General features: G+C 31.3%; 2 protein-coding genes across 3 annotated transcripts; one reads left to right on the top strand and one right to left on the bottom strand.

Annotated features, from left to right (window-relative positions):
* On the top strand, positions 14958-16690 carry LOC18599533 (transcription factor MYB39). The gene is made up of 4 exons (XM_018121173.1): positions 14958-14998; positions 15099-15368; positions 15485-16261; positions 16430-16690. Exons 2-4 carry the CDS (start codon positions 15103-15105, stop codon positions 16461-16463), a joined length of 1077 nt encoding a protein of 358 aa, XP_017976662.1. The 5' UTR covers positions 14958-14998; positions 15099-15102; the 3' UTR covers positions 16464-16690.
* LOC18599532 (THO complex subunit 7A) lies at positions 19189-23645 on the bottom strand. 2 transcript variants are annotated; one of them, XM_007029545.2, is made up of 4 exons: positions 23470-23645; positions 22284-22903; positions 20949-21112; positions 19189-19646 (listed from the first exon to the last, which is right to left on the bottom strand). In XM_007029545.2, exons 2-3 carry the CDS (start codon positions 22875-22877, stop codon positions 20981-20983), a joined length of 726 nt encoding a protein of 241 aa, XP_007029607.2. In that variant the 5' UTR covers positions 22878-22903; positions 23470-23645; the 3' UTR covers positions 19189-19646; positions 20949-20980. The 2 variants fall into 2 exon arrangements, with proteins under 2 accessions (XP_007029607.2, XP_017977716.1); XM_018122227.1 differs by lacking the exon at positions 19189-19646 and having other exon boundaries at positions 20639-21112.

Here is a 24259-nt window from a genome sequence, read left to right as displayed (position 1 = left end):
CTTTTTTTTACAATTTTATATACAATCAGTTTGGTCAAAGTATTAAGTAAATTAGCACAGAAAATGCAAAAGAGTTTGATTTGGCTGAATTCTATTCTTAAAAAGAATTATTCATCAAAACTCTTGTGTTGGCACACCTCGATAGAATGGCATAGTTGAAAGGAAGCATAAACACTTATTGATAGTAGCTAAGTCTCTTATGTTTCAGTCCGTATTACCTATCAAATTTTGAGGTGATTCCATTCTTATGGCTGCACATATTATAAATAGGCTTCCTTCTCCGATTCTCAAGAATAAAACTCCTTATAAAATTCTTTTTCAAAAGAGTCCTACCTATACACATTTAAGGGTTTTTGGTTCTCTATGTTTTGCTTCTACATCATCTAATTATAGAAAAAATTTGATTCCATGTCTAGAAGGTGTGTTATTCTTGGTTATTGCATAAAAATTAAAAGCTATATACTATATGATCCGAATGCACACAAAGTGTTTGTTTTTAGAGATATACTATTCTTTGAACATTTGTTTCCATTTCATACCGATTTTGATTCTACGACACAAAATTATATTCAAATCTTTGCTCCTTAAAACACTTTTAATGATTCTTATTATCATTCACCACATCTTTTATTCTTTGATTCTTGTACTACTTCAAATTTTGGTTTTAATAGTTATGATCTTTCTAGTTCACAGGGTAATTCTCCTCCTGTTATGCAGTCTAATAGTCCAAAGAACTATCCAGTCATGTACTCTTTAATTTTGTCCAATTTAGTCCCTGTACTTAAATCTTTAAGTAGATTATTGATGTACTTATTAATAAGTCAAATATTTAAGTGTAAAATATTTATGGTGTTAAAAAATATATATAAATATTTTCTTACTTGATTATTTGATTCTAAAATATGTACATTTATTTATCTTTTTTACAAAAATTAAGTTTGAATTTTCCTTTTATAAAAAAAATTTCATACCTAAAGTCAAATTTAGATAAATCACTTACATTACGTTAAAATAAAATAATATAAAAGAGCTACAAAAGTTCTTTTTTCTTCTATTTATAATAGTATAAAAAATTAAAATTTATTTAACTTAGTATTTAACTTGGGCTGAACTCAAATTAGCAAAATAGGTTGATTTAGTTTTTTTTTTTTTAAATGAAGAACGAAGATATGGAGTTAGTGATGGTTATAAAAATAATTCCTTATTTTGACTTGTTTAACTTGGACATGACAAACCTCTTATTACAACCATAGAATCTGAGCTCTTCCCTTTCAATTTTTTATTTATTTTTTATGTTTATACTTTGTTTAATATTTCAAGTTATATTTTTTAAGTTGAAAATTTCTAAATTAAAAACTGCATTTATGGTTAATAAAGTTAAATATAACTGTAAATATTTGTATCATTTTATTTTATTATTAAATTTTTTATAGATCTAAATTAATAATTTAAACTTAAATTTGACAGATTTGATTATGGTATTTGAATTTAAATAAATCGTTTTATAAGAAACTTTGAGTAAATTTAAATAAAAGATAAATTGGGTAAGAGTTTAATAATTTCAAAAGAATGGGTATTTGTAAATTGTGAATGTTGTAATTAAATAGATCTATTTTACTAATTTGAATTCAGTTCAAGTTAAAAACTAAGTTAAATAAATTTCAAATTTTTATAGTATTATAAATAGAAGAAAAAAGAATTTATTTAGTTTTTTTACATTATTTTATTTTAACGTAATATAAGTTATTCATCTAAATTTGACTTTAAGTATGAAATTTTTTTTTAATTTTTTTTATAAAAGGAGAATTCAAACTTAATTTTTGCAAAAAAGATAATTTAATGTACATATTCTAAAATCAAATAATCAAGCAACAAAATATTTATATATATTTTTTAACACAATAAATATTTTACACTTAAATATTTGACTTATTAATGAGTATATCAATAACCTACTTAAAAATTTATATTTTTCAAATAATTTTTTCAATTTAGTCTTTCAACATCTTAATTTTGTTTAATTTAGTTCTCGTATTATATATTTTTGTTCAATTTACTTCCTATGACGTAGTAGAAATTTTCTTTTCAGAAATTTTTTTAATCTGCCACGTGGCACTGATATGTCAACATCCAGTGTCACATCAACATTGCCACGTTATCATATTAGTGCCACGTGGCATTACCATGTTATCACACCAATGCCACGTGGCATATCACGTGATTAAAATGTACCATGTCAGCGCTGACATCATTCTTTTTAATGGCGAAATTAGATGCCGTTAAAGGGATGGACTAAATGAAAGCAATTTTCAAAAACAAGAGATTAAATTGCTTCAATTTTAAGTACAAAGACTAAACTGGATAAAATTGTAGAGTATAAGGGCTGGATAAGTCTTTTAACCGCATTTTAATCATATTGTTCATGATTTGGCATCTACCAACACATCTACACCTATTTCTGTTGATTAGAATTTTCATATTTCTCCACTTAATTTTTCTGACCAACATGCTCCTGACACCCATCATCACTCTTTTGTTTTTGTAATTGATATCTCTCACCCAATTAACACCAGAAAAAGTGTTCGACCTAAACAGCTTCCCAAATACCTTGACCTGTATCATCACAATTTACCTACTCATTCTAATTTAGTTACAACACACCATCAAGTTATCACATATGATAAGTGGATAGATGCGATGAAAAATGAACTTGATGCTTTGGAGTATAACAAAACATGGACAGTAGTTTCTTTTCCTGATGGTGCACATACTGTTGGACGTAAATGGGTATATAAAATCAAGCTTAAGGCTAATGGCAGCATTGAAAGGTACAAGGCTCCTCTTGTAGCTAACGGAAACAGTCAACTAGAAAGATTTGACTCCCATGAAACTTTGAGTCCGATTGCAAAACACACAACTGTAAGAGTGTTTTTAGTTATAACAGCTATTAAAGGGTGGCACTTGTCTTAACTAGACATAAATAATGCATTCCTTAATGGTAACTTTGATGAGGTAGTGTACATGGATCTTCCTCAAGGATATGCATTTCAGGGGAGTGTTTTACAACTTCTCGAATGGTATGCATACTTAATAAATCATTATATGGCCTGAAGCAAGCTTTTAGGCAATGGAACTGTAAGTTTACAAATTCTTTATTGAAGTTTGGATTTCAACAGTCTAGAGCAGATTACGCTTTGTTTACAAAAACTGAAAAATGGAGAATTTGTGGCACTCTTGGTTTATGTAGATGATATAATAATTGCTAGTTCTTGCGTTGAGGCAACTGATAAGGTGAAAAACTATTTAAAGACACAGTTTAAGGTTAAGGGTTTGGGTGAACTTAAGTATTTTCTAGGCTTAGAAATTGCTAGATCCAAGAAAGGAATTTTTATATGTCAAAGAAAATATTCTCTAGATCTAATTAGTGAGTATGGTTTTCTTGGTGCTAAACCTTGGACAACCCCATAGAGCATAACCATAAGCTTTCTAAAGATGATGGTGGCACAATCTTGACAAATTCTACAATGTCTAAACAATTAATTAGATGGAAAGCTATTGTATCTTACATTCATCAAACCTGATATTACATATTCAGTTCAAGTTTTGTCTCAGTTCATGGACAAACCAACTACTGGTCATTTACAAGCTACTTATAGGGTATTGAAATACCTAAAGAAAGCACCGGGACAGGGTATATTGCTTTCTTCTACTTCTGACATACATCTCACAGTGTACATAAATAGTGATTGGGCAGGTTGTAGAGATACTGGAAGGCCTGTGACAAGTTTCACAGTATTTCTTGGTCATTCTTTGATTAGTTGGAAATCAAAGAAACAAGGAGTTGTTGCTAGGTGCTCTGCTAAGGCAGAAGACAGAGCTATGGTTATTGCTTGCTCTGAGGTTGTTTGGCTATTGTGTTTGTTGAAAGACTTTGATTCTAATTGTTTAGCTGCTGCAACCATGTACTGTGATAATCAAGTTGCCTTACACATCTCCAGAAATCCAACATTCCATGAAAGAACCAAGCACATTGAGGTGGACTACCACTTTATTAGAGAGAAGGTGCAAGCTGGTGTTATACTTCCACAATATGTCTGTAGCGAGGATCAAATTGCAGATATGTTCACCAAAGCTTTCTAGCCAGCACAATTTTATGGACTCCTCGACAAGATGAGCATTCTCAACTTTCATGCCTATCGTGAGAGAGAGTGACAGAGATTATTATTATTATGCGCGTGACTGTAAAGCACAACTAACTTAAAGATACTTGTGTATATACTCAGTTAGATAGTTAGGCATTTTTATAAATGGCTTAGTAATACTGAGGTTAGTTTTGTAAACAAACAACAAGTTAGTTACTTTACCTTTGTAATAGAAATATAAATCTGCATTCTTCTATAATATTTTTTAATGAGAATATTTTCAACAAATTCTCTTAGTTCTTATTTAAACGTATAATTGCTACCGTATATATATCGAGAACTTTGACTCAAATTTTTTAAAACAAAAAAACAAAAAAAAGCTATTCAAGTCTTTCATTTCATTTCCCAAAAGGAAAGAATTTTCCCCTCTAATCTTTACATCAGGAAACATCAGGCAATAGTCCAAAAGATATTGGCTCCTATACTATCCTATTTTGTGAGTATATTTCCCCAATTTCCTTTACACTTACCACAAGGCCATCTAACAGAAGGTCCTGATGCTTTTACAAAAATCATATCTTTAACTCAGTTATTTAATGATATCATATACGTGTGGATACATTATCTGTTACATCCTTATCTAATGTAATTGATCACAATACCCGTATTTACAAAAATCACACTTTCAATTTAATTATTTAATGACATCATGTTCATGTGGATACATTCATCTATTACATTCTTATCTAATGTAATTGATTACATTACCCGAGCACGAATTGATAGCCTAACAAAACATATATTAACAATTACTAACGAGGATACTAGTATATATTTGGCGAGAGTATTGTTTGGTTGCCTTTCTTAAACTGCACCATACTAGTGTTAGGGAAGAATATTGTTTGGTTGTCTCAGAGACTGCACCGGCCCTACAATTTGTAAATTTCTAGATAAAATCTAGTAACCGTTATAAGGTGTGGTGTGTTTCATAGGACAAGAGCCGGACTTGACGGTCCTACTCCCATGTAGCTACAAGCATTTAATTAACAACAATCAATCCATGTTATTTAACGAATTGAATTTATATTTTTTAAAATTTAAAATAAATGAAAAATGGGAACTCTCTTCTCAAAATAATAATAATGATGATGATGATGGTCAAGCAAAGGTTTAATTTATGGTTTTAAATTAGACTATTGTCTTAGAAGTTTTTGATGATATTAGAGCATCTATTACCTCATTAATTGATTTCTCTATGATAGATTTGAAATTGTTAGACGCGAAGTCTATGTTATAAGATAGGCTCCTCATTATTTTATGTGAATTATTTGTCACGTAATAAACCTGTTGTCTCTATATATATCAATTATTTAGGTTGGATGTATGTTTAAAAAGTTTAACTCAATATCAAAGTACAAGTTTACTATGTTCTAGTTATCTGTGGCCTCTTATGTGTTTGTTCACTTGATAGACCCGTCTATTTTGATTGTTAGCTTGGGTCTACATGCAAAGATGAGTGTTAAATGGTGTTATCTCATATTAATTGATTTTATATTCAAGTTGAATTTCATCAACTTTTACCCCAATTGGCTTTTGATGGAATGATTAATGTTTTACTATTCCTAATATTATATTCAAGTCTCAAGGTTAATTTGCTCCAATTTTATATTGGAGTTTTTCCAATTACATACTAATTTGTTGCTTTGTTTGTTAGTTGATTGATTAGTTATGTTTGTAAAGGCACATTAAGTTGATTATATTTGTGATGTTGTGTACTTATATACCAATATTTTTAAAAAAAAAAATGTTGGTCTAATAAAATTCTAGAAATTTATTAGACCAACCATAGTTGTATAAATTGAGTATTTGATCAATTATATTGGAAATTTGACTTAATAATAAATACATAAATTTTCTATTCAAAGAGTCGGATAAGAACACTGGTTTATCAAATTATATTGGTGAAAAAAATGAGTAAAATTTAGCTTGAATTTGGGGATACAATAAGTTGTAGTAGATGCATTTGGGCCAAATGGAGGAACCCATGTCTGGACAGTAAGTGACCTAAGAAGGGTCCATAAAATGGGAATGAAAAGGAAACCCAAAAGTAGGGTTGACCCAAACCATTTTGGGTAAAGTTGGGCCTTGTGTCCATTGAACCCAATTGTGATTTTTAATAGCGAGTGAAAGGGAAATAGAGAACCCAATTGTAAGTAATAAAACTACTACCAACAAATATGATCAAAGTGAAGCCAATATTTGGTCTATAAATCTAATAAGAGAAGCAAAAATTAATTAGCTTAATCTTTTTTGTGAGAAAAATTAGCTTGAGCTTCGCTCCTGTAAAAATAAACTTGAGCTTGTTTTTTCTTTTTTTTCCTTATAATTAATTAAATAAAAATAAAAGTTTCTATGTATATAATCAAATGTTTTCTTCGCTTGCCTTACACTATTCCAAAGGTTAAAACTTGAAACTCATTTTGAAAATTTCGAACTCGAATTTTGAAAGGTGCACATAAAATTTATTGGATTGAGAGAGGGTTACCTTTCATATATATTATGTAATCCAAAATAAAAATATGACAAAATTCATGTATCTATCACAAATTCGTAATTTGTGTCTAGATGCGTGCAGTAATTTGGATTAAAAGAGGCAAGATTAATTAGAGTCAAGTAATTAATTAACTATTTGTTTGTCTATAAAAGTACGTTACTTTACATATCTTCACCTAAACAAAAAATAATTACAATGGTAATTCCACATGTTAATTTTCCTATCTAAGATGTTTGCCTTGCCGTTCTCTAAATTGCTACTGCCTTTTTTTAACCCAGAGCTTAACTATACGGAACCATCTTGACTTTATGTGTTTTTTACCCTCCTAAAACGAAAGTGAAAGATTAACTTTTACTTGGTGAAGCAAAATGAAAGTTAAATTAAAAAAAAAAATTACATCAACTTTTAAAGCAAAACAACAAAATTAACCATGTGGTAAAATTTTAATTTTTGACCTCACATGCAAACATTGAATTCGTCACGGCATCAAACTTTTCACACCTTGTTTCAAAGCTCAAAAGTTTAAAAAAAAAAAAACACCCATCTTATTTTTAAAACTAAACTTGTTAGCTAACTACCTTGAAACGGTTAAAACAATGACTAAGTTTCTACCCATTACATCTGGTTTTAACCACTATTTGTTCGAACTACTTTGCTTTGAACAAACAGTTGAATAATTAGTAGTAAAAGAAATAAGGAATAAAATCAACAAAGGGTTTTGAGTGATTCTCATTAGATTATTCTATTCTAGGGAAAAACTTTGAAGTGGGGAAGTTATATTAGTTTAGATTAGTCTTAAAGTATCACCTAAATTTCAGGAAGATTAAATGATAAGTGACGATTTATTTAAAAAATCGGAAAAACTTAACTATATCTAAAGGTTTTTATAGTATTTTTATTGTTGTTATTATTTTTTTTTTTCAAAAGAGCTTGGCTTGTTTGTGGAAGAAATAGGTGAAAAACCACAAAAATTCAATGTAACTTGTAAGTAAAGATAATGAGGTAGGGATTAGGAGGAAAACCCTTGGAAGCTCTGCTACGCTTTTTAACTCCCCATTTGACTAGTGAAGCATAGTGATGATGACAAACTTATGTGCTGTATCCTACTTTTACATATATTTATTTATATATTATATTATAAGGAAATTTTTTGGCTTAATGAAATTGCTTGTGTCAATATCCTTTCATTGCCATGTGCCTAAACTATTTTCTCCAATTAATATCATGCTTTAAAATGAAAAAGAAAATTTAATTATGATAATAATTAATAAATATATAATATCTTTGCAATGCATCTATATATTGGTATGTAAAAATATCAATATGTCAACATCCATATCTACATACTTATCCAAAAAAAAAATGTCAACATACATATGCTTTGTCAAACATTTGGAGATTTAAGAAATCATTTTGCACCATGAATTTTTTTTAGTGTTTTTTTCTAGGGAAAAATATGGTTTTAATATTAATTTTTGTTCTTGAGGATCATGTCAATTTATCATTGGTTTTTGTGTATTTTGGTAAGAAGTTACCATTGTTAAGTCTTCCTCATCAATAGATACTCCTTTTTCATTTAAGTTACAATCCATGTTATATTCATACTTCTTCTAGAACAATCAAGGACAATATTATCATCCTAGTCATATGTAAAAAGGAAAAAAAATTCAAAATGTTCATTTTTTTTGGGAAAATATATACTCACAAGAGAATACTCTCAAAATACTTTCCACCCATTACTTATAGGTCATATAACCTTATCTGATGAAGTACAAATAAGTTACCCATGTATGTATATATTTAAATTACACTTATATAAAAGCCCATATCACGGCATAACATATGATGTATAATAACAAAAACTATTTTTAGAAGAAATTAGAGAATACAAAGCTAAATTGCTTAATTAGTGTCTTTATTTAGAAGATCATAATATATTCTAAGGGCCAAGAAATAAGACAAATTATTCTAAATTATTTATTGTGAGATAGATGAACATATATATATATCTCTTGTTTGACCAATATTAAGACATAATAAAAAAAAGAAATAAAAGGACATATATGGTATATAGCTGGAAAAGCAAGGAAAATTTAGTTAATTGGCTTGACAAGTAGTATGAAAATCGCCATACGTAAGTGAATTGCAATGATACGATGACGACCTGGGAAGGATTCTGGTTGACTGTCATTCTCCTATGTCGTATGAGCCATTGACTGTCAACTCCCCCCACCCCTTTGTTTTTTATTTTTTGGCAGCTCCCTCACACTCTCTCTCCTTAATTCCCATTTCCACCGATAATCATCATCATGACGACTTTGATGGGCAATGATCATTTCCCATTCGGCTTTTTAAGTTTTCCATATGTTATCACTCCCATTTGCACGTCTTTTAATTATATTTTGGATAATTAAACACTTCTTTGTTTGCTTAAAAAAAAAATTGTTACTCTAAAATGAACATTCATATCAACATCATAAATTCAAGGTGCAAAATAGACTTATTAAAATATATATAGCAAATTGGCAATTAAAAATAAAAGTTAGTTATTAGTTTGGAGGTTTGACCCTCTCTTTCTTTTTTTCCTTTTTACACTCATTTGATGTATTACACAATCAGAGACAAACCCTTCCATCCCTTCTACGATTCTTCTCTATTCAAATAATAAAATGTCACCCAAGATACGTACCAATGGAAGCATATAACTCTTCTTTATAATTTGTTTTCTTTAACTGGCTCTCTTCATAATCTGAATAATCGATTTTTAAATATTGGTGTTATTAAGTGGTTGTTGCTTTCTTTCTTTTTGTAGCCACAGTGTCTACTTATACACACATATATATTGAATTAAATAATAAATATATAATTAATTATCTGTTTCGATAATAGATAATTTGAGCTTTCAAATCTTATCTATAATCTTTCATTGACGTTAATCTTAAATACTTATTCTCTAAGTAACACATTTTACCGTAATTTAGAAGATTAATACACCTATTAATATCCCAAATATATGTATCAAAAAAAATGTAGAGAAATACTTTGTAGATCACAGGAGACAGAAGAGTCAAATCCCTGTGTTTCGAATGACTGAAGCAGATTTCCTTGGGGCTCTAAAGAGGAAATTAAAGATTTAGCTTTGTGCCGTAAAAGGGGAAAAGAGACAAAATTAGCCGACGTGACGAAGGTATATTTTCTCCAAATTAATAATTTAATCTTCAGCTTCTGAATTTTGATTTCATGTATTGCGGAATCAAGTGCATGCACATAATACAACTTTACATAGATATGAACTAGAAAATTTTGTTATTTTTATTATATGCTTTAATTTAATAGTTATTTCAAATTTCAGCCTCCAAGCAATGATTTACCTTTGAATCTATTTTTTTCAACAACAAAATATAAAATTTGTTACAAAAAAGTCTTTTATATTTTTTATTTGTGTAAGGTTTAATGTTCCCGGTTCAGTGAACATGTATAAATTTGTTTGATTCATACCCTAAAAAATAATCATAATAATACAGAAGGGAGATATTAATAGATTGTGGTCCACAATATTAAAACCATTGTTTGGTGGAAGGGAGATGAACTGTGCAAAGGCAGACAGTAAAAATTAGTTGGAAGATTATATATTTAACTATTATCTAATTATTCTTTGATTAAAACAATTAAGTAACATGGATCCCAACATTTCGGGCAATTAATGAAGATTTTGGTGATAAAGAGAGAGAGAGAGAGATCTGGATTTGGCTATGATTCGGAGGCGGCTAGCTACCTAATTAGCGAAACATATTAATTTGCAATTATAATAATATATATAGACAACTTCAAAGAATGGTTTTATTTTTTTGTGATTGAGATTAAGAGCTTAATCATACTATACCTAATAAGATTGAAACGAAGGCTGCAGCATCTAACATCCCCTTCTTTTTCTTCAATTGATATCTTTGAATAATCAAAATAATTTGGAACCAAGGACATGCCTTTTTTAGCCAAGTGCTGAGGTCCTCAGTTAGGTTACAGACCTTGGGTGTGTGTTTGATTTTCATTGATGTTCTATAGGACTTTCATTTCAACAAAGGGGTAATTGGTAATAAGATAAAACTCTTGTTTCATAATACAATTAATCTCAACTTATAATGATTCAAAATTTTGTGATCTGAATCCAAAACGATTCAATCCAAATCTGACTTAATGCATCCAATTACCATCCCTAATCATAATCTCTAGTTATTAGAAATATCGAATATGAAAATGATATTATTAGTTGACATCACTGGATACATATATAACAAGATTATGTGATATATGTGAAATTGTCGTTTTAATCAAATGGCAATACAGAGATTGGCTTCCGTAAGATTAATTAAAAATTTTTGCAGATTTCCTAAACAAAATGTGCCTATATATTATAAAAAGTTAGCCGCTCATATTGTAATTAACAATATCCAGTCCATTTCAATCACATGATTGCACATATTGATATAGGACTATTTATGATAGCTTCTGTCATGCCTGAGAACACAATTGCAAAAATTAAAAGGTAAAAAAGAAAATTAAGAATAAGGGATTCAGTAATAGCTTTAATAAATATAAGAAGTAAATGAAGACGTTTCAGAAATTCAAAGCCCCCCATATTCAAATAGATCGTCCATCTTGTTGTTGCAAGTAACAAACAAAATGCAACCTAACATTGTGGACTATACTTTCCACGGTGGGAATTGATTTAATTTAAGCAAAAGGGTTTGGTTCTAATCTGAACTACTAGCCGAAACACATCCTTTTGCCCCTTTTTTTTCTTCTCCTAGGATGATAACATAAGAAACCCCTTCCTTTGCCTCGTCTTCTTCTTCATAGAATTAACTTGTCAAAGGAGGTAATAAACTAATTCTTTTGAGTGTCAACCTTCTACTCCTCTGTGTATGAATTTGGGTTACCAAGGGCTGTCGGCTTCTTATTTGCATGAGCTTCAAAATTATATTTTATGGTTAGGAAATGATAACTTCCAATGCTCCAATGGTCAAAACTTAGAGTATACTATATGCTATTTTGTCTTTGCCTTAATTTCAACTGTTTAACTACTCATATAATAACATGAATCCAATAAAGAACATTTTGTATGTCTATTTTCTTTTTTATAAACAGTCAAACTATCCAACACTTTAACAGTCTTCAGTAATTAACAGTAACCATTAGAACAACCACAATTAATTATAATTTACTTAATAGGAACAAAGGAAAGTTCAAACACTTTGCAAGGTTGAACATTTTTGAAAAATCAGTATGCAATGATATGTGATTTTCAATATTATTTTAAGAAAGGGAACTATGATATAATTTACATTTCCTCTAACATCAATTTAGCAAATATGAAATTGGATTGCAATGTCTAATTAATAGTAATGCACTGTCATAAATGTTTGCTTTTCCATTTTTTTTTTTTAGAAGAAATGAAGTATATTATGTTGAATATTTTGTTCACGCATGGGGCCGACATGCATTGCGCTTATAACGCACAACTTGGGGATTCTGAACACTACCCTTTGTATGCAACAATATTCATATATAGTTAAGATGTATGAGATAGTATTGTTTATTAGAAATTTCAGTCATAAAAAGGTGATAATATTTTAATAAAAATATGATATAATATTAAAAAAATTAATTAGTTTAAAAATTTTAGTTAAATTTTTATTTTTTAATTATATTTAATCAAGTTTTTATATTTTTATTTTGAGTTAAATAGACTCTTATTAATTAACAAATTGTTATTAATTAAAATATTACTTTTTAATTTATGTTCACGTGACGCGAATAAAAATATTCACATAATCATATCATCATGTCAAGCCATCATCTATTATAATATGTTAGTATGTCACATTAGTATCAAATATTAATAAATAACAAATAATATTTTGACTAACAATAATTAATTAATCACTAATCATAAGAGATTTTTAACTTAAAATAAATGTATAAGGTCTTTGATTGAACACAATAAAAAATAAAAATTTATTTAAATTTTTATGAATAATTTAAAAACTTTTTTAAGACTTATGTCAAAAAGTTTTGATAAAAATTTTAATAGAGGGAACTCAATCAATCATGTTATCGAGTTTCAAAACAAAAAACAAAAAGAAGATTCGGTCACGAATTATGTGTGATTGAATTATATCAAATGATTTGAAAATTTCTTAAAAAAGAGATAATAATAATAATAATATATCTAAATAATGCAAACTTTTTTAAAAAATATGTATTACAAAATTATTCATATCACTTTATTTAGACTCTTATTTTCCTTGTATCATATGAATAGTATTGCCAACAAAAGTACGTAAGCTCAATAAATGTTTTAGTTCACCAAATTGAGGCACTTACATGGATTTAATACGATGGGACTTTCTGACATAGAGTCATTTATTATCACTGTTGAAAATTTTCTAGAACTTTTCCTCCTCCTCCTTTGCTTCTTTGAATTTTCCCTAATTTGCCCTTGTTCCTTCTATATTTTATATCTCCCTTGTTCGCAGAATTAATGCATTCTATATTATTCGACACTCTCTTTCATCCAATGTGTTAAATCAAGTCTCAAACGAAATTTCAAAGCCAAATTGTTTAGACTAATTTTCTCCACTTGATGATATTAATATATATATGAACAAACATCCAAATCAGTAACCAGATTAAATTAATGTTATAATCAGTTGTTGAGGTTTGGTGGGTCCAATCTAAAGACTGAATTAGTTTTGCTGTTTGCGTGCATTTTGCTGCTTAGTTACAAACACCATAACAAACTCAGAAAAAAAAAACACCTATGATTAATAAAGTAAAATGAAATTAAATTAATTAAAAATAAGAAGAATAAATGTTGTTTAGAGGGCGGTTTCTTCTGAACTGAACCAAATGAGAGAATTTAGGCATATGATGCATTGTTTGACTGCCACGTGTAAACCTACCCTCAAAATTGGTGTAATTTAGTTGCTGATGTGTGTTTTCCTTAGCGTAAAGCACACAGAAAGGTGGCGAAGGGGTACGTATAGACCCCTGGGTGCCTTGTTCAACAAGGAAAAGCCGTATAATTAGGGTTGAAATTAGGGGTACGTCTATTATATTATCCCTACTATACCCTTAAAGAATATAGTTTTGGTCCTTATATTTTTGTGTGCTTTTTATTCTTTTTTATTGGAAATGAAAATTGCTTATAATTTGATGAAAATTTAGACTCACTAAGCAAGTTATAATTCATTTATACATGCCATGTGTTAATTTAAAAACGACAAGATAAAAATAATTATAATAAGTTTAAATAATACAAACTTTTAAAGATTTAATATTCTTTATTTGATTTTTCTTTTCGGAATCTTTAACATTTTCCATAATCTATAATAAAGTAAAATAGCCAAGCCATTTTGTTTGTTTGAATGATATATGCTCCACCATTCCTTTTAGTATTGAAATGAAGTCCCAAGCTACACAATCATATTTCAATTACCAAATATCTACAAATAATTATAAAGAGATAAAGCCGACCCATGCACCATTGATTTAGGCATATCCTAGTCAATGGTGTGAAGTTAATAATATAAACCATTATATATATCAACCCAAGATTGATATGCTATGTATACCATATATAACATGGTACTGACCTATGTTTCTCCTTTTATTTCCTTAAATATCCATTAATTTTGTTTTTAGAGATAATTTTCTTCTAAGTAACGCTATTACAGTTGGTCATAATCTTGTGGTCTCTCTCAATAAAAAAAAGCTANATATATATATATATATATATATATATATATATATATATATAGGTGAAATAATTAAAGAGAAGTAATTAGCTTTTATTATACTAGAAAATAATCATTGACTAAAAATGGAAAAAAGAAAAAGATTGCTAGACTTGATCTTTTAATATTTTGTAGTTAAAATTTTAGTTATGAAAATCTTACATGGGAATGCATATACATATTTTTTTTACACAACTTGGAAATGAATATATATGAATACAAAGAAACTTTCGTTGATTTATGTAGAGTTTATTTTATTTTATTTGGAAGTTGTAATCCTTAAACCCTTAACTTTGTAGACAAGGATACCTTAGTAATTTTCTTTTATACATGTCAAGATGACACATCGAATTACGGGCAAATACTTCTCTTGTATCCTTAAGCCTTTCCGCTTTAATTTTCCTGAACGTCAACTTCACACACTATATAAAGAAGCTCCCACTCAGTCACATTTCCAACGCTAACTATATCCTATCCTTTCGGCTCTTTCAATAATCCAATCAAAGGTTTCCAACCTTTATGATATCCTTCCATTTCTTGCTGCAATTGTACTAGTGTAACAAAGTGGGCGACTTTCTCATGATGGTAGCTGTTTTGATTTTGCAGGGATATGATGGGAAGATCGCCTTGCTGTGATGAAAATGGCCTCAAGAAAGGGCCTTGGACGCCTGAGGAAGACAGTATTCTTGTAGATTACATTCAAAAACATGGCCATGGAAGTTGGAGAGCACTTCCAAAGCTAGCTGGGCTAAACAGGTGTGGAAAAAGTTGCAGGCTTAGATGGACTAATTATCTCAGGCCTGATATTAAGAGGGGAAAGTTTTCTGAGGAAGAAGAGCAAACCATTATCAATCTTCATGCAGTTCTTGGCAATAAGTAATCTCTCTTTTACTATCTTCACTGTGTTGGACTTCTGTTTAGAAGCCAACTAGCTAAACGACAGCCTGGTTATCTTTTATATGTTTTTAAAATGCTATGTTTTGCTTTTTCAGGTGGTCCGCAATAGCAACCCATCTCCCAGGAAGAACAGATAACGAGATCAAAAATTTCTGGAACACCCATCTGAAGAAGAAGCTTCTTCAAATGGGGATTGATCCAGTGACACACAGGCCAAGAACTGATCTCAACATTCTAGCTAACCTGCCACAGCTGCTTGCTGCTGCCAACTTTAGTAGCCTGATGAATATTCCCTTAGACAATGCTCTCAGGTTGCAGTCAGATGCTGCCCAGCTTGCCAAAATCCAATTGTTGCATAACATACTTCAAGTCCTAGGTTCTAGTAGTAGTACTACTACTCCAACTATGGAAGCAATGAACCTTCTAGCAGGGCCATCTCTGCGGGAAAATCAGCTATATGAACTCCTTAGAATGAATTCTCAGCTTGAAGAGAATAGAAATCTCCCATTTGCCTTTGCTCCACATGAACTTACACAATTGCAGTCAAATTTTCTCAATTTGGAAGCTTCTCAACATCAACCACATCAGTTCAGTGAGTATCATCAGCCAATGAAAGACTCAAAAATTTGTTCCAACAACAACGATCAATTTGCTTCTTCTTCTTCCTCTCCGGTTATTCCAACTTCAACTCCACAGCTTCCAGCTCTAGTTCCAGCCTCACCCGGACATCCCACCACTCATGTTAATCAAACTGAAAATAAGATTAACCCAAATGATATCTCTAACCCTTCATCTACTTCAACCACCTTTGAAGCTTGGGGAGATCTTATGGATGACGAAGCAAGTGACTCTTACTGGAGAGATATTATAGAGTAAGTATGAAATTAATTTTTCTTTAAAGTATATATTAATTATTAGTCTATTTGTCCTGTGGACTAAATTAATGCACTGCTTACCTCATTTTCTCTTCTCTTTTTTTTTGCCATTGCTGAATATACATATTGTTCATTTATTTATATATTTTTTTTCTTGATTTGCAGCCAGGCATCATCGCAGTCATGGACCATTTCGTAGTTATATGGAGCTTTCCATTCAATATATCAAGACTTTGGTTTAATAACTTGTAGACAACCCAGCTATGCTCAGTTAAGAGAATTGGTTTTTCATTAGATTTAATATACAAGGAAGCAAAAAAAAAAATACAGGCCAGGTGCCATTGTGTAAAGTAAAACGAAGTTATCATTCTGTGTATGTTTTTTCTTTAACAGTATAATTTGCCATACCACCTTGGATTTTTTTTTTCCTATATATATTTTCAGAAAGACTTCTTTCCTCTTGAGTCCTTATTGTTTGCTTAGATTTCCAGCATACACCATTGAATATTACATGTCAAATGATTCGATTATGTTGGAAAGTGAATGGTTAAATGCATGTGGTTCCATTTTGAATGGTTGTTTAATTCTGCACCATTTGCATTCGTGGCTATGCCTATCACCAGAAAGAGGAGGAGGAGGAGACAGGGAAAAGCAGTGGATGAATATAAAACAAGTTAGTTGTAGATCGATTTGGACACGAAATTGATGAGTGAAAAAGGCCTGTTCTTTCTTGAATTAGAAAAGGGGTTTGACCTTTGTATGTATAAGGAGACAAATTCATGTCAAACTTGTATTAGTATTTGACAGAAACAAAGCCAAAGACCCAAAAGAAAAAACAAATGCTTAAGGAGTATTTCTATTGTCATTGGCAGTGTCTCAGTCTAATGAAGATCATAGAGAATGACACTTGAAATAAATGAAATAAAATATTCCAAAAAACATGTAAGCCAAAGCTTTGTTGCTAAACTAATAGATGGTTATATCTGCCTCCTGATAAAAAGTCAAGACTATTTGTTACTCATTAGGTAAGACTATTTCCACTAAATAGAAGCAATTGATGCAAAGCTATAGATAAAAGCAAGCCATCCAAAAACCTAACAGTCCCTCTCACCATTTGTTATTTTTCTAGAACAATGAAGTTGTGCTGCAATAAGACAGAGGGTTTATATCAAAGTTGTCATGTTGTTTACTATTGTTGAAAATATTTGCTGTTAAATTTCAACTTAAGATTAATTGTATCATTATTTGCCTTAAGATAGAAGGGAAAGATGAAAAAAAACACACCATAAGTATTTTTTTTCTAAACAAAGATAAGTATAAGAGAGCTTTGGAGAAATCCCTTTTTACAAGCTAACCTTGTCCAAGAAGGGACTTCCATGATATTTAGTAGGTATGCCATTTGACCTTAGAAAACAACTAACCCTACCTACCTTGCCAAATATGTTGATTGTTACATATAGCAGTGCTAAATCCCAAAAATTTTATCATGAAAAACACTCAAGTTCAGAGCTTTTCTCTCCATTAAAATATTTATACATTTGTAAATTCTGTTAGGGTTCTTGGTCTGTTTTCACAACATGAAATGCATAAAACTATTGTTAAGGCCTAGGAAGGTCAATCGAAACATGATGAGCAGCTAATGGTAAAGAACTATCCAATGCTGAGAATGGGCTGAGATCCTCTGACAGGACTAGTATATCAAATAATAATGGATACCCTTACAAAAATTCATTTTTTTTCCTTTTTTTGTACATGGATATGAAGTTCATTGAATCTTACGTTACATAACAATAGTTTTCTTTCTCCCATATTTCTCTTCCAGAATAGGTATAGTAATGCGAAGATATGAGGCCAGTCCCGACCTTTGATGGTTCAAAAACCTCTTATAATTAGTCACCAGACCCTGTTGCTACGAGTAGATAGTTAATTTCGATTACTCCTAAAACAATTTAGGCTTTGTTGGAATGGGGTATTTGACATATCTATTTCATCCGGATATTAAAAGAAGGAAAGAAACAATTCGAAAGTTGAAAGAATATAACAAGAACTAGTGATCTATTGACAAACTTTTGTTTTAATGTCTATGGACATATATACTTGCTAGAACTGATCATGGTACGACGCATTGACCCTAGCTATAATAGCCACCACACCCAGCAATATCTTCTCTCAAATGCAGATATGATGGCGAGGTTGGTAGGGCAGGCGAGGCAGTAACAATGGTCAGGTTAGTGCCGCAATTGGGATTTTCTGTGGTGGTGTGGCTGGGTCTCAAAGGAAGCTGCCAGTAGCTAACTCACATCCCCCAAGCTTATCATTCTTTATTTCTCGCAAACTCAGTATTCCAGAGCTTCTATTAGCTGGGAATTCCCTAACAGATGTTATACCATAAGCAGTAAAACAGGACACCTAACAGTCTACTGGATAGCAATCTTATGGTAAATTTAGTTATGATCTTCCTCGGTTTACTGCATTTCACGTGCGAAAGGGATACGCTAACAACTACCATGCCGATAAATCATACGTTTCACAGCCAAAACAAACGGATCAGCCAGCTTTGTCTGGTGATTATTCTAAAGAGTCAGGATTGAACGATGTTTTCATCATAGACTCAGGACTAAGGGCGGATAAAACAAACCTGGTTTATAACCCAATAATTAGACCCAAAAACAAATAAGGTAATAATGCTACTCGTGCTTAGGGAGCTGCAGATCTAACATTTCTGCGTCATCACGTTTTTTAAAATATACCCTATTTAAAGTATAGTTCCTATAAATTTTCTATTAGGAAGCTAGGCATGGTCCTCCATTCTATTATTGTTCTACACTGTGGGAAGGAACAGTTTCTAATTGGATCCGCCAAACCAAAGTCCAATTCAAGCTCCCCCAAGTTGAATAATATATAGTAGGCCGGCTAAGCAGGAATAGACCTTAAGCTTACAATATAGTTTGGATATATTGGCCTGTAAGCATCAAGCCCTGCAGGCTGCAACATCTGAAAAAATTTAGACTCCAAATTGCAATTGCAAAGGAAAGATATTGGAGCAAGTTTCTACAAGCTGGAGGTCAATGTGCTAGCTGATGAAGCAAATGCAATGGGAGCTTTACATCACCTGGAAAAGAGCTCATACATGCCATTGACAAGATCAAATAGGACAAATACAGTTGGCAGAAGTCTTATGGAACTCGAATTTGTTCCAAGTACTGCATTGAATCTTTTTATTTCTTCACAATGACTGACCGGGAGAGCTAACTGAATAGAAGAATGAAATCTGGCATTGGCGCTTGCTTGGATATACCATACAAAACGGCAATCAAGGTGACATGTGAGTACAGTCTCTAGTGCAAGGCAGCTACTTCAACTGTAAACATCCATTTCAAATCTTGCAGAAATGACAAAATACCATCTCGTCAAAACAGTGATTAAGATCCACAGCGATTCTCAAGTTAGTTGTACTGCAATCTTAAAACCAGAAGTAATCCAAGCTTTTGGCATCTGAAGACCATTAAGCATGCACTAAATAATGCAAACCTTAACAATCTTTTTGTCTTCCAACATAATTCATTTCATTATCAATCAAAAAAAAGTGTGAAGATCATGATACATGCACAAATAAAAACCCAAAAAGACAAATGTCATAATCCATATTAAATAAATTCTAATATGCTTATGTGAGATCTAGCTGTTTCTGGGGTTCTGCAAAGTGATCTGATGAAGTCATCTGGGTTTATTCTGCTCTCATCACATTCCCCACTTGACTCCCTAACCCTCAGCCCAGTTAAAAATTAAAAATAAATTAACACCATTATTTAATCCCCACTCAACTCTTGCAACAACAACCAGCTCTTACTTGGTCCACAAAACAAAATAAAGCTAATTAGTTTTACTACCCAAGGTCTTCTGCTAAGATTTAGTAGTTTTTTTGCGCATTCTTCCTGACGTAGTAGTGATGTGGCTTTTAAATAATTGTGCCTTCTTCCAGACATAGCAGTGATGCACCTTTTATACACTTTCATTACAGCAAATGTATACTGAACTTTCGCTAGTTTGCACGACTAATAGATGGGTTAAGTTATTAAGTTTAAGCTCCAATTTTCAATATTCTTTGCATTTTAAGGAGAGAAAAAGTGATCGACATGCAAGTCTCTAAAACCTGATTCACACCCAAAAAAAAAAGAAAAATCTCTCAAATAACATCAGAATAGAACCCTTTCAACTCATTATTCCCAAGGGTTAAAACAAGACACTTAATTATCAAATAACATCAAAATAAAAGATCTTGCTCATACAACTAGATAAAATAGAGGTCCCAAAATTTAAAGTTCCCATATACGGAGCACATGGAAGGTAAAAAAAAAAAAAAGTTGTCACAGATTAAATACAGTTTGCAATCTTAATTTGAAACCAAATTTAAATAGCTACATTCATTAATTTTGTTTACACAACTACCATAATACTACAAGGAATATTGATGGGCTAAGTGACAAAGAGTATCAAATATGAGGGGTGAAGCCACCTTTTCACATCCTATGCTGAGTGCTGACTGTAGATCATTAGTAATTCAAATGTTTTCTCAATATATCCCAAACAACAGTGAAGAATAATCTGATGCTTCACTACATTGAACCATAAAACAAATGTATTTGCATGAATAGAAACAGATCATAATTTAGAAGTACACAACCTTCAACAGCAAAACTTAGACGCAGCACCCAGCTAATCAACAGCCATTGCTTCTGAGCCCCCATTGGCATCTTCCATTCCACTCTTCTGCTCTTCAGTCACCATTCTCATCTCCTCAATCAAACTCTTTTGTTCCTCCTCTATGGTATTTTGCAACTCATCCACCTGCATAAAGGTTGATGTAACATGATGAGGAAATTTAGTAACACATATAATGCAGATTCAACTAATATTTTAAGTGGCTAGGCATACTGCAGATCCATCATTCTACCATTTATCCACTACCATGCAAAACAAAATTCTGAAAATGACAAGATAATGGCACTGCCCTGAGGATAACAGAATTCAAAGCAGAAAGAAACAACAGATGAGAATGGTGACAAATACATCTCAAACTAAAGTAGCACAATCACAAAACTAAAACCATGTTCAGTCTCAGGATTGTACGAACGATGACATCTTAAAATGTTATTTAAACAAGTAAAGATACTCTGATATGGCTGATTTTGCAAAGAGTATATGTGAGAAAAGACCATAATAAAGCATTATGGAGCAACTCAATTCCAAATTATGTCTGCATAAGTCATTAAAGAATATGGAACCTATTCTGGTGAATTGCTGCGTGAGATCAACAACAATGCAGTGCTTGATGCCAATACATGACCTTGAAAGCTCAATTTAAAAGTCAGAATAATAGAAAGACCAAGCTTAAATTGAGGGTAATATGGGAAACTTTCTAGTTGCAATCTGCTTATCCAGCTCAAATAACTGATGTTTCCCTTGAAAACGTATACTTAGAAAAAATATGTTAAAATCTAATAAAAAATAAAGTTGTACAGACCAAAATAAAACTGATAAAGGAAACAGACATAAGTTCCATCCACTGACTTCTAATGGATTCTTCCCGATTTTCCAATCTTTGCAGCTTAAAATGATAATTTATAAGCCAGGCTCTCACATATCCATCTTGTGAGAAAATTACTAAATCCACAGGGAAGATTCAAGAGCCAGAGTGCAAAAGAAAACAAACAAAAATTCAGAATCTACATGAAACCCAGGCAATAAGGTGAATAGGTATCAACTTCTAAGAATGGAATACAAGCAGCATGAGCTAGTTTACGAAATATCTTTGACTCAACCAGAGCACTAAATCTGTAAAACATAATACAGAAGAAGACTAAGTTCATGGAGAGGGATTTCAAAAAAACATATTCACACAATCAAGGTACATTACCTAACCCTATATATCAAGCATCACAAACCAAGCTTCAATTTGATCAAGTTAGAACAGGAACAGTTGAAAAAGCAAGCAAGTTACAAGCAGACTTTGACATACCACATGTAATAACAGAGCAAACTGTTTCTTCCGGAGCTCTAGCAACCTTGAACCAGCAGTGTTCTCTGCCTCAAATGCTGCAATTTCTTTCTCTAATTCTGTTATACTTTTCTGTGTCTCTGATCTCGGTGGTTGTGCAGAAATCAATTTCCTAATTGCCTCACACTCCTCCTTGTGCTGCCTCTCAATCTTACTTTCCTCCAGTTGTTTCTTTAGATCTTCTATGTCAGTCTGTGCCTGTAATATCTGCCTATTTATCTCATCTTTTAACTCATTGAAGTTCTCCTTCTCTCTAAGATTTGCATCAATAACAGCTTTACTCTTTAAAAGAGGAATCTCAAACGTCGATAACTCTTGTAAGAAAGACTTGGAAAGTTTTGCGCATTCATTATAGTTATCTTCATCCTTCTCAACCTCCAGCACAAACGAGGTAAACTTCTTTTGAAGTTTCTTCAATGGGGGTTCACCTCTTGTGGTAGTGGTGCGAGTTAGAAGCCTGTGTTTTATAATGATATCATCTTCAGCAGGGCCAAAAGCATAATTTGCAGCCACTGTCTCTCCCCTACTGGACACTTTCCTTCCTTTCCCCAACATCTAAATGTCCTATTATTCCCCCAAACCTGCAACATTAGTTCATGAACTACTTTTTAAAAAAATGCCATAGATATCCACAATCTCTACAACTGAAACATCATTTTCAAAGACAGACTTGAACAACCCTCATGTGTCAATCAACTTGAGCACTCGTCAATAATGACACATATAACACTCCAAACTCTCCACATTCTCGTTCATACAAGACTGCAAACGAAAATTGCAACAACCAAACACAGAAATGATGCAACGACACGTGCAGAATCACAAAACAAACAGTTTAATTAAAAACTCGCCAACACGAAACGACAGATTATAATTTTGTTTACCTTATTGTACATTGTTCCCTTTGTTTTAAGATTTAATATTTTGCTAAATGGCTAAACAAGATATATCAATAAAATCAAAAGAAAACAGTATGCTAAAAATTTGTATAAAAATACTTGATTATAGCAAATTAGATCAATTTCTCAAGGAAATAAATAAAGTTAAGATTATGAAGAAGAATTTTTCAAAACTTTTGAGACAATTAATTAAAATGCTAATAATTATGACAGAATTATAAAAAAAAATTAAAGTAATAATAGATTACCAACTCAAAAAGCTTGGAGAGTGGAAGATTATGTAGCTGACTGACTCGGTGGTAACTCGTTCATGGAGATTTTAGAGTTGCCTTTCAAATTTCGAGTCTCGACAGAAGGAAAAGAAAGCCCTAACGTAAAGTTACGCGGCTTTTGGACTTGGTTCGCTTGGGCTTTCCGGGGCTGCTACCCATTAATTCTTCGAGTTTCACGGGCTACATTCGGGTCGGGCGGCTCGGATATTAGCTCCTTCACTAACCGAACCGAGGTTTTCGGTTTTTCACCAAAGCCGAATTACTATTTCTTTCTTTCTCGATTTTTAGATATAATTTTTCAAACGAATGTAACTGAATTTTATCGAGTCTGATAAATTGCTTTAATTTCAAAAAAATAAAATAGATTTGTTCGCAACCAATAAAAATAAGAGGCATCAACCTTTTGATTTTGCAAAAATTATAAAGTTGGAATGATGTAATAACGGCAAATATATTAACTTTATGTTTACCACCATTATTTTTTATTTTTAATATACCTTTAATTTTCACTCAAATGTATAAATTCAACAAATCATAATTATATGATGTATATGACAATTTCATTTACATCAAATATGAAGATAGTGAGATAAAAAAATCTTAATCTAATTATGTAATGATTCAAATCCAATCATCATTGATCTAATAATTTTTCGAATTAAAATCATGTGATTTTCAAAATCTTATACTCAAATTACTAATCATCATTGGTTTAAACTTTTACATACGAATCCTATTCACATCTTATAGAAGATAGATACAACAA

Source organism: Theobroma cacao, chromosome 5, assembly GCF_000208745.1.
Source record: "Theobroma cacao cultivar B97-61/B2 chromosome 5, Criollo_cocoa_genome_V2, whole genome shotgun sequence".
In the NCBI taxonomy this organism is placed as follows: domain Eukaryota; kingdom Viridiplantae; phylum Streptophyta; class Magnoliopsida; order Malvales; family Malvaceae; genus Theobroma; species Theobroma cacao.
Note: the sequence above shows the minus strand (reverse complement) of the source record. Positions and strands in the feature narration are given on the sequence as shown.

Bases quoted from the DNA above. Each gene is read 5' to 3' on its own strand.
- LOC18599533 (XM_018121173.1), top strand. From the start codon at position 15,103: ATGATGGGAAGATCGCCTTGCTGTGATGAAAATGGCCTCAAGAAAGGG. The intron at 15,369-15,484 runs GTAATCTCTCTT...TTGCTTTTTCAG, and splicing joins CATGCAGTTCTTGGCAATAA to GTGGTCCGCAATAGCAACCC. The intron at 16,262-16,429 runs GTAAGTATGAAA...CTTGATTTGCAG, and splicing joins TACTGGAGAGATATTATAGA to CCAGGCATCATCGCAGTCAT.
- LOC18599532 (XM_007029545.2), bottom strand. From the start codon at position 22,877: ATGTTGGGGAAAGGAAGGAAAGTGTCCAGTAGGGGAGAGACAGTGGCT. The intron at 21,113-22,283 runs GTATGTCAAAGT...ACCTTTATGCAG, and splicing joins TTGCTCTGTTATTACATGTG to GTGGATGAGTTGCAAAATAC.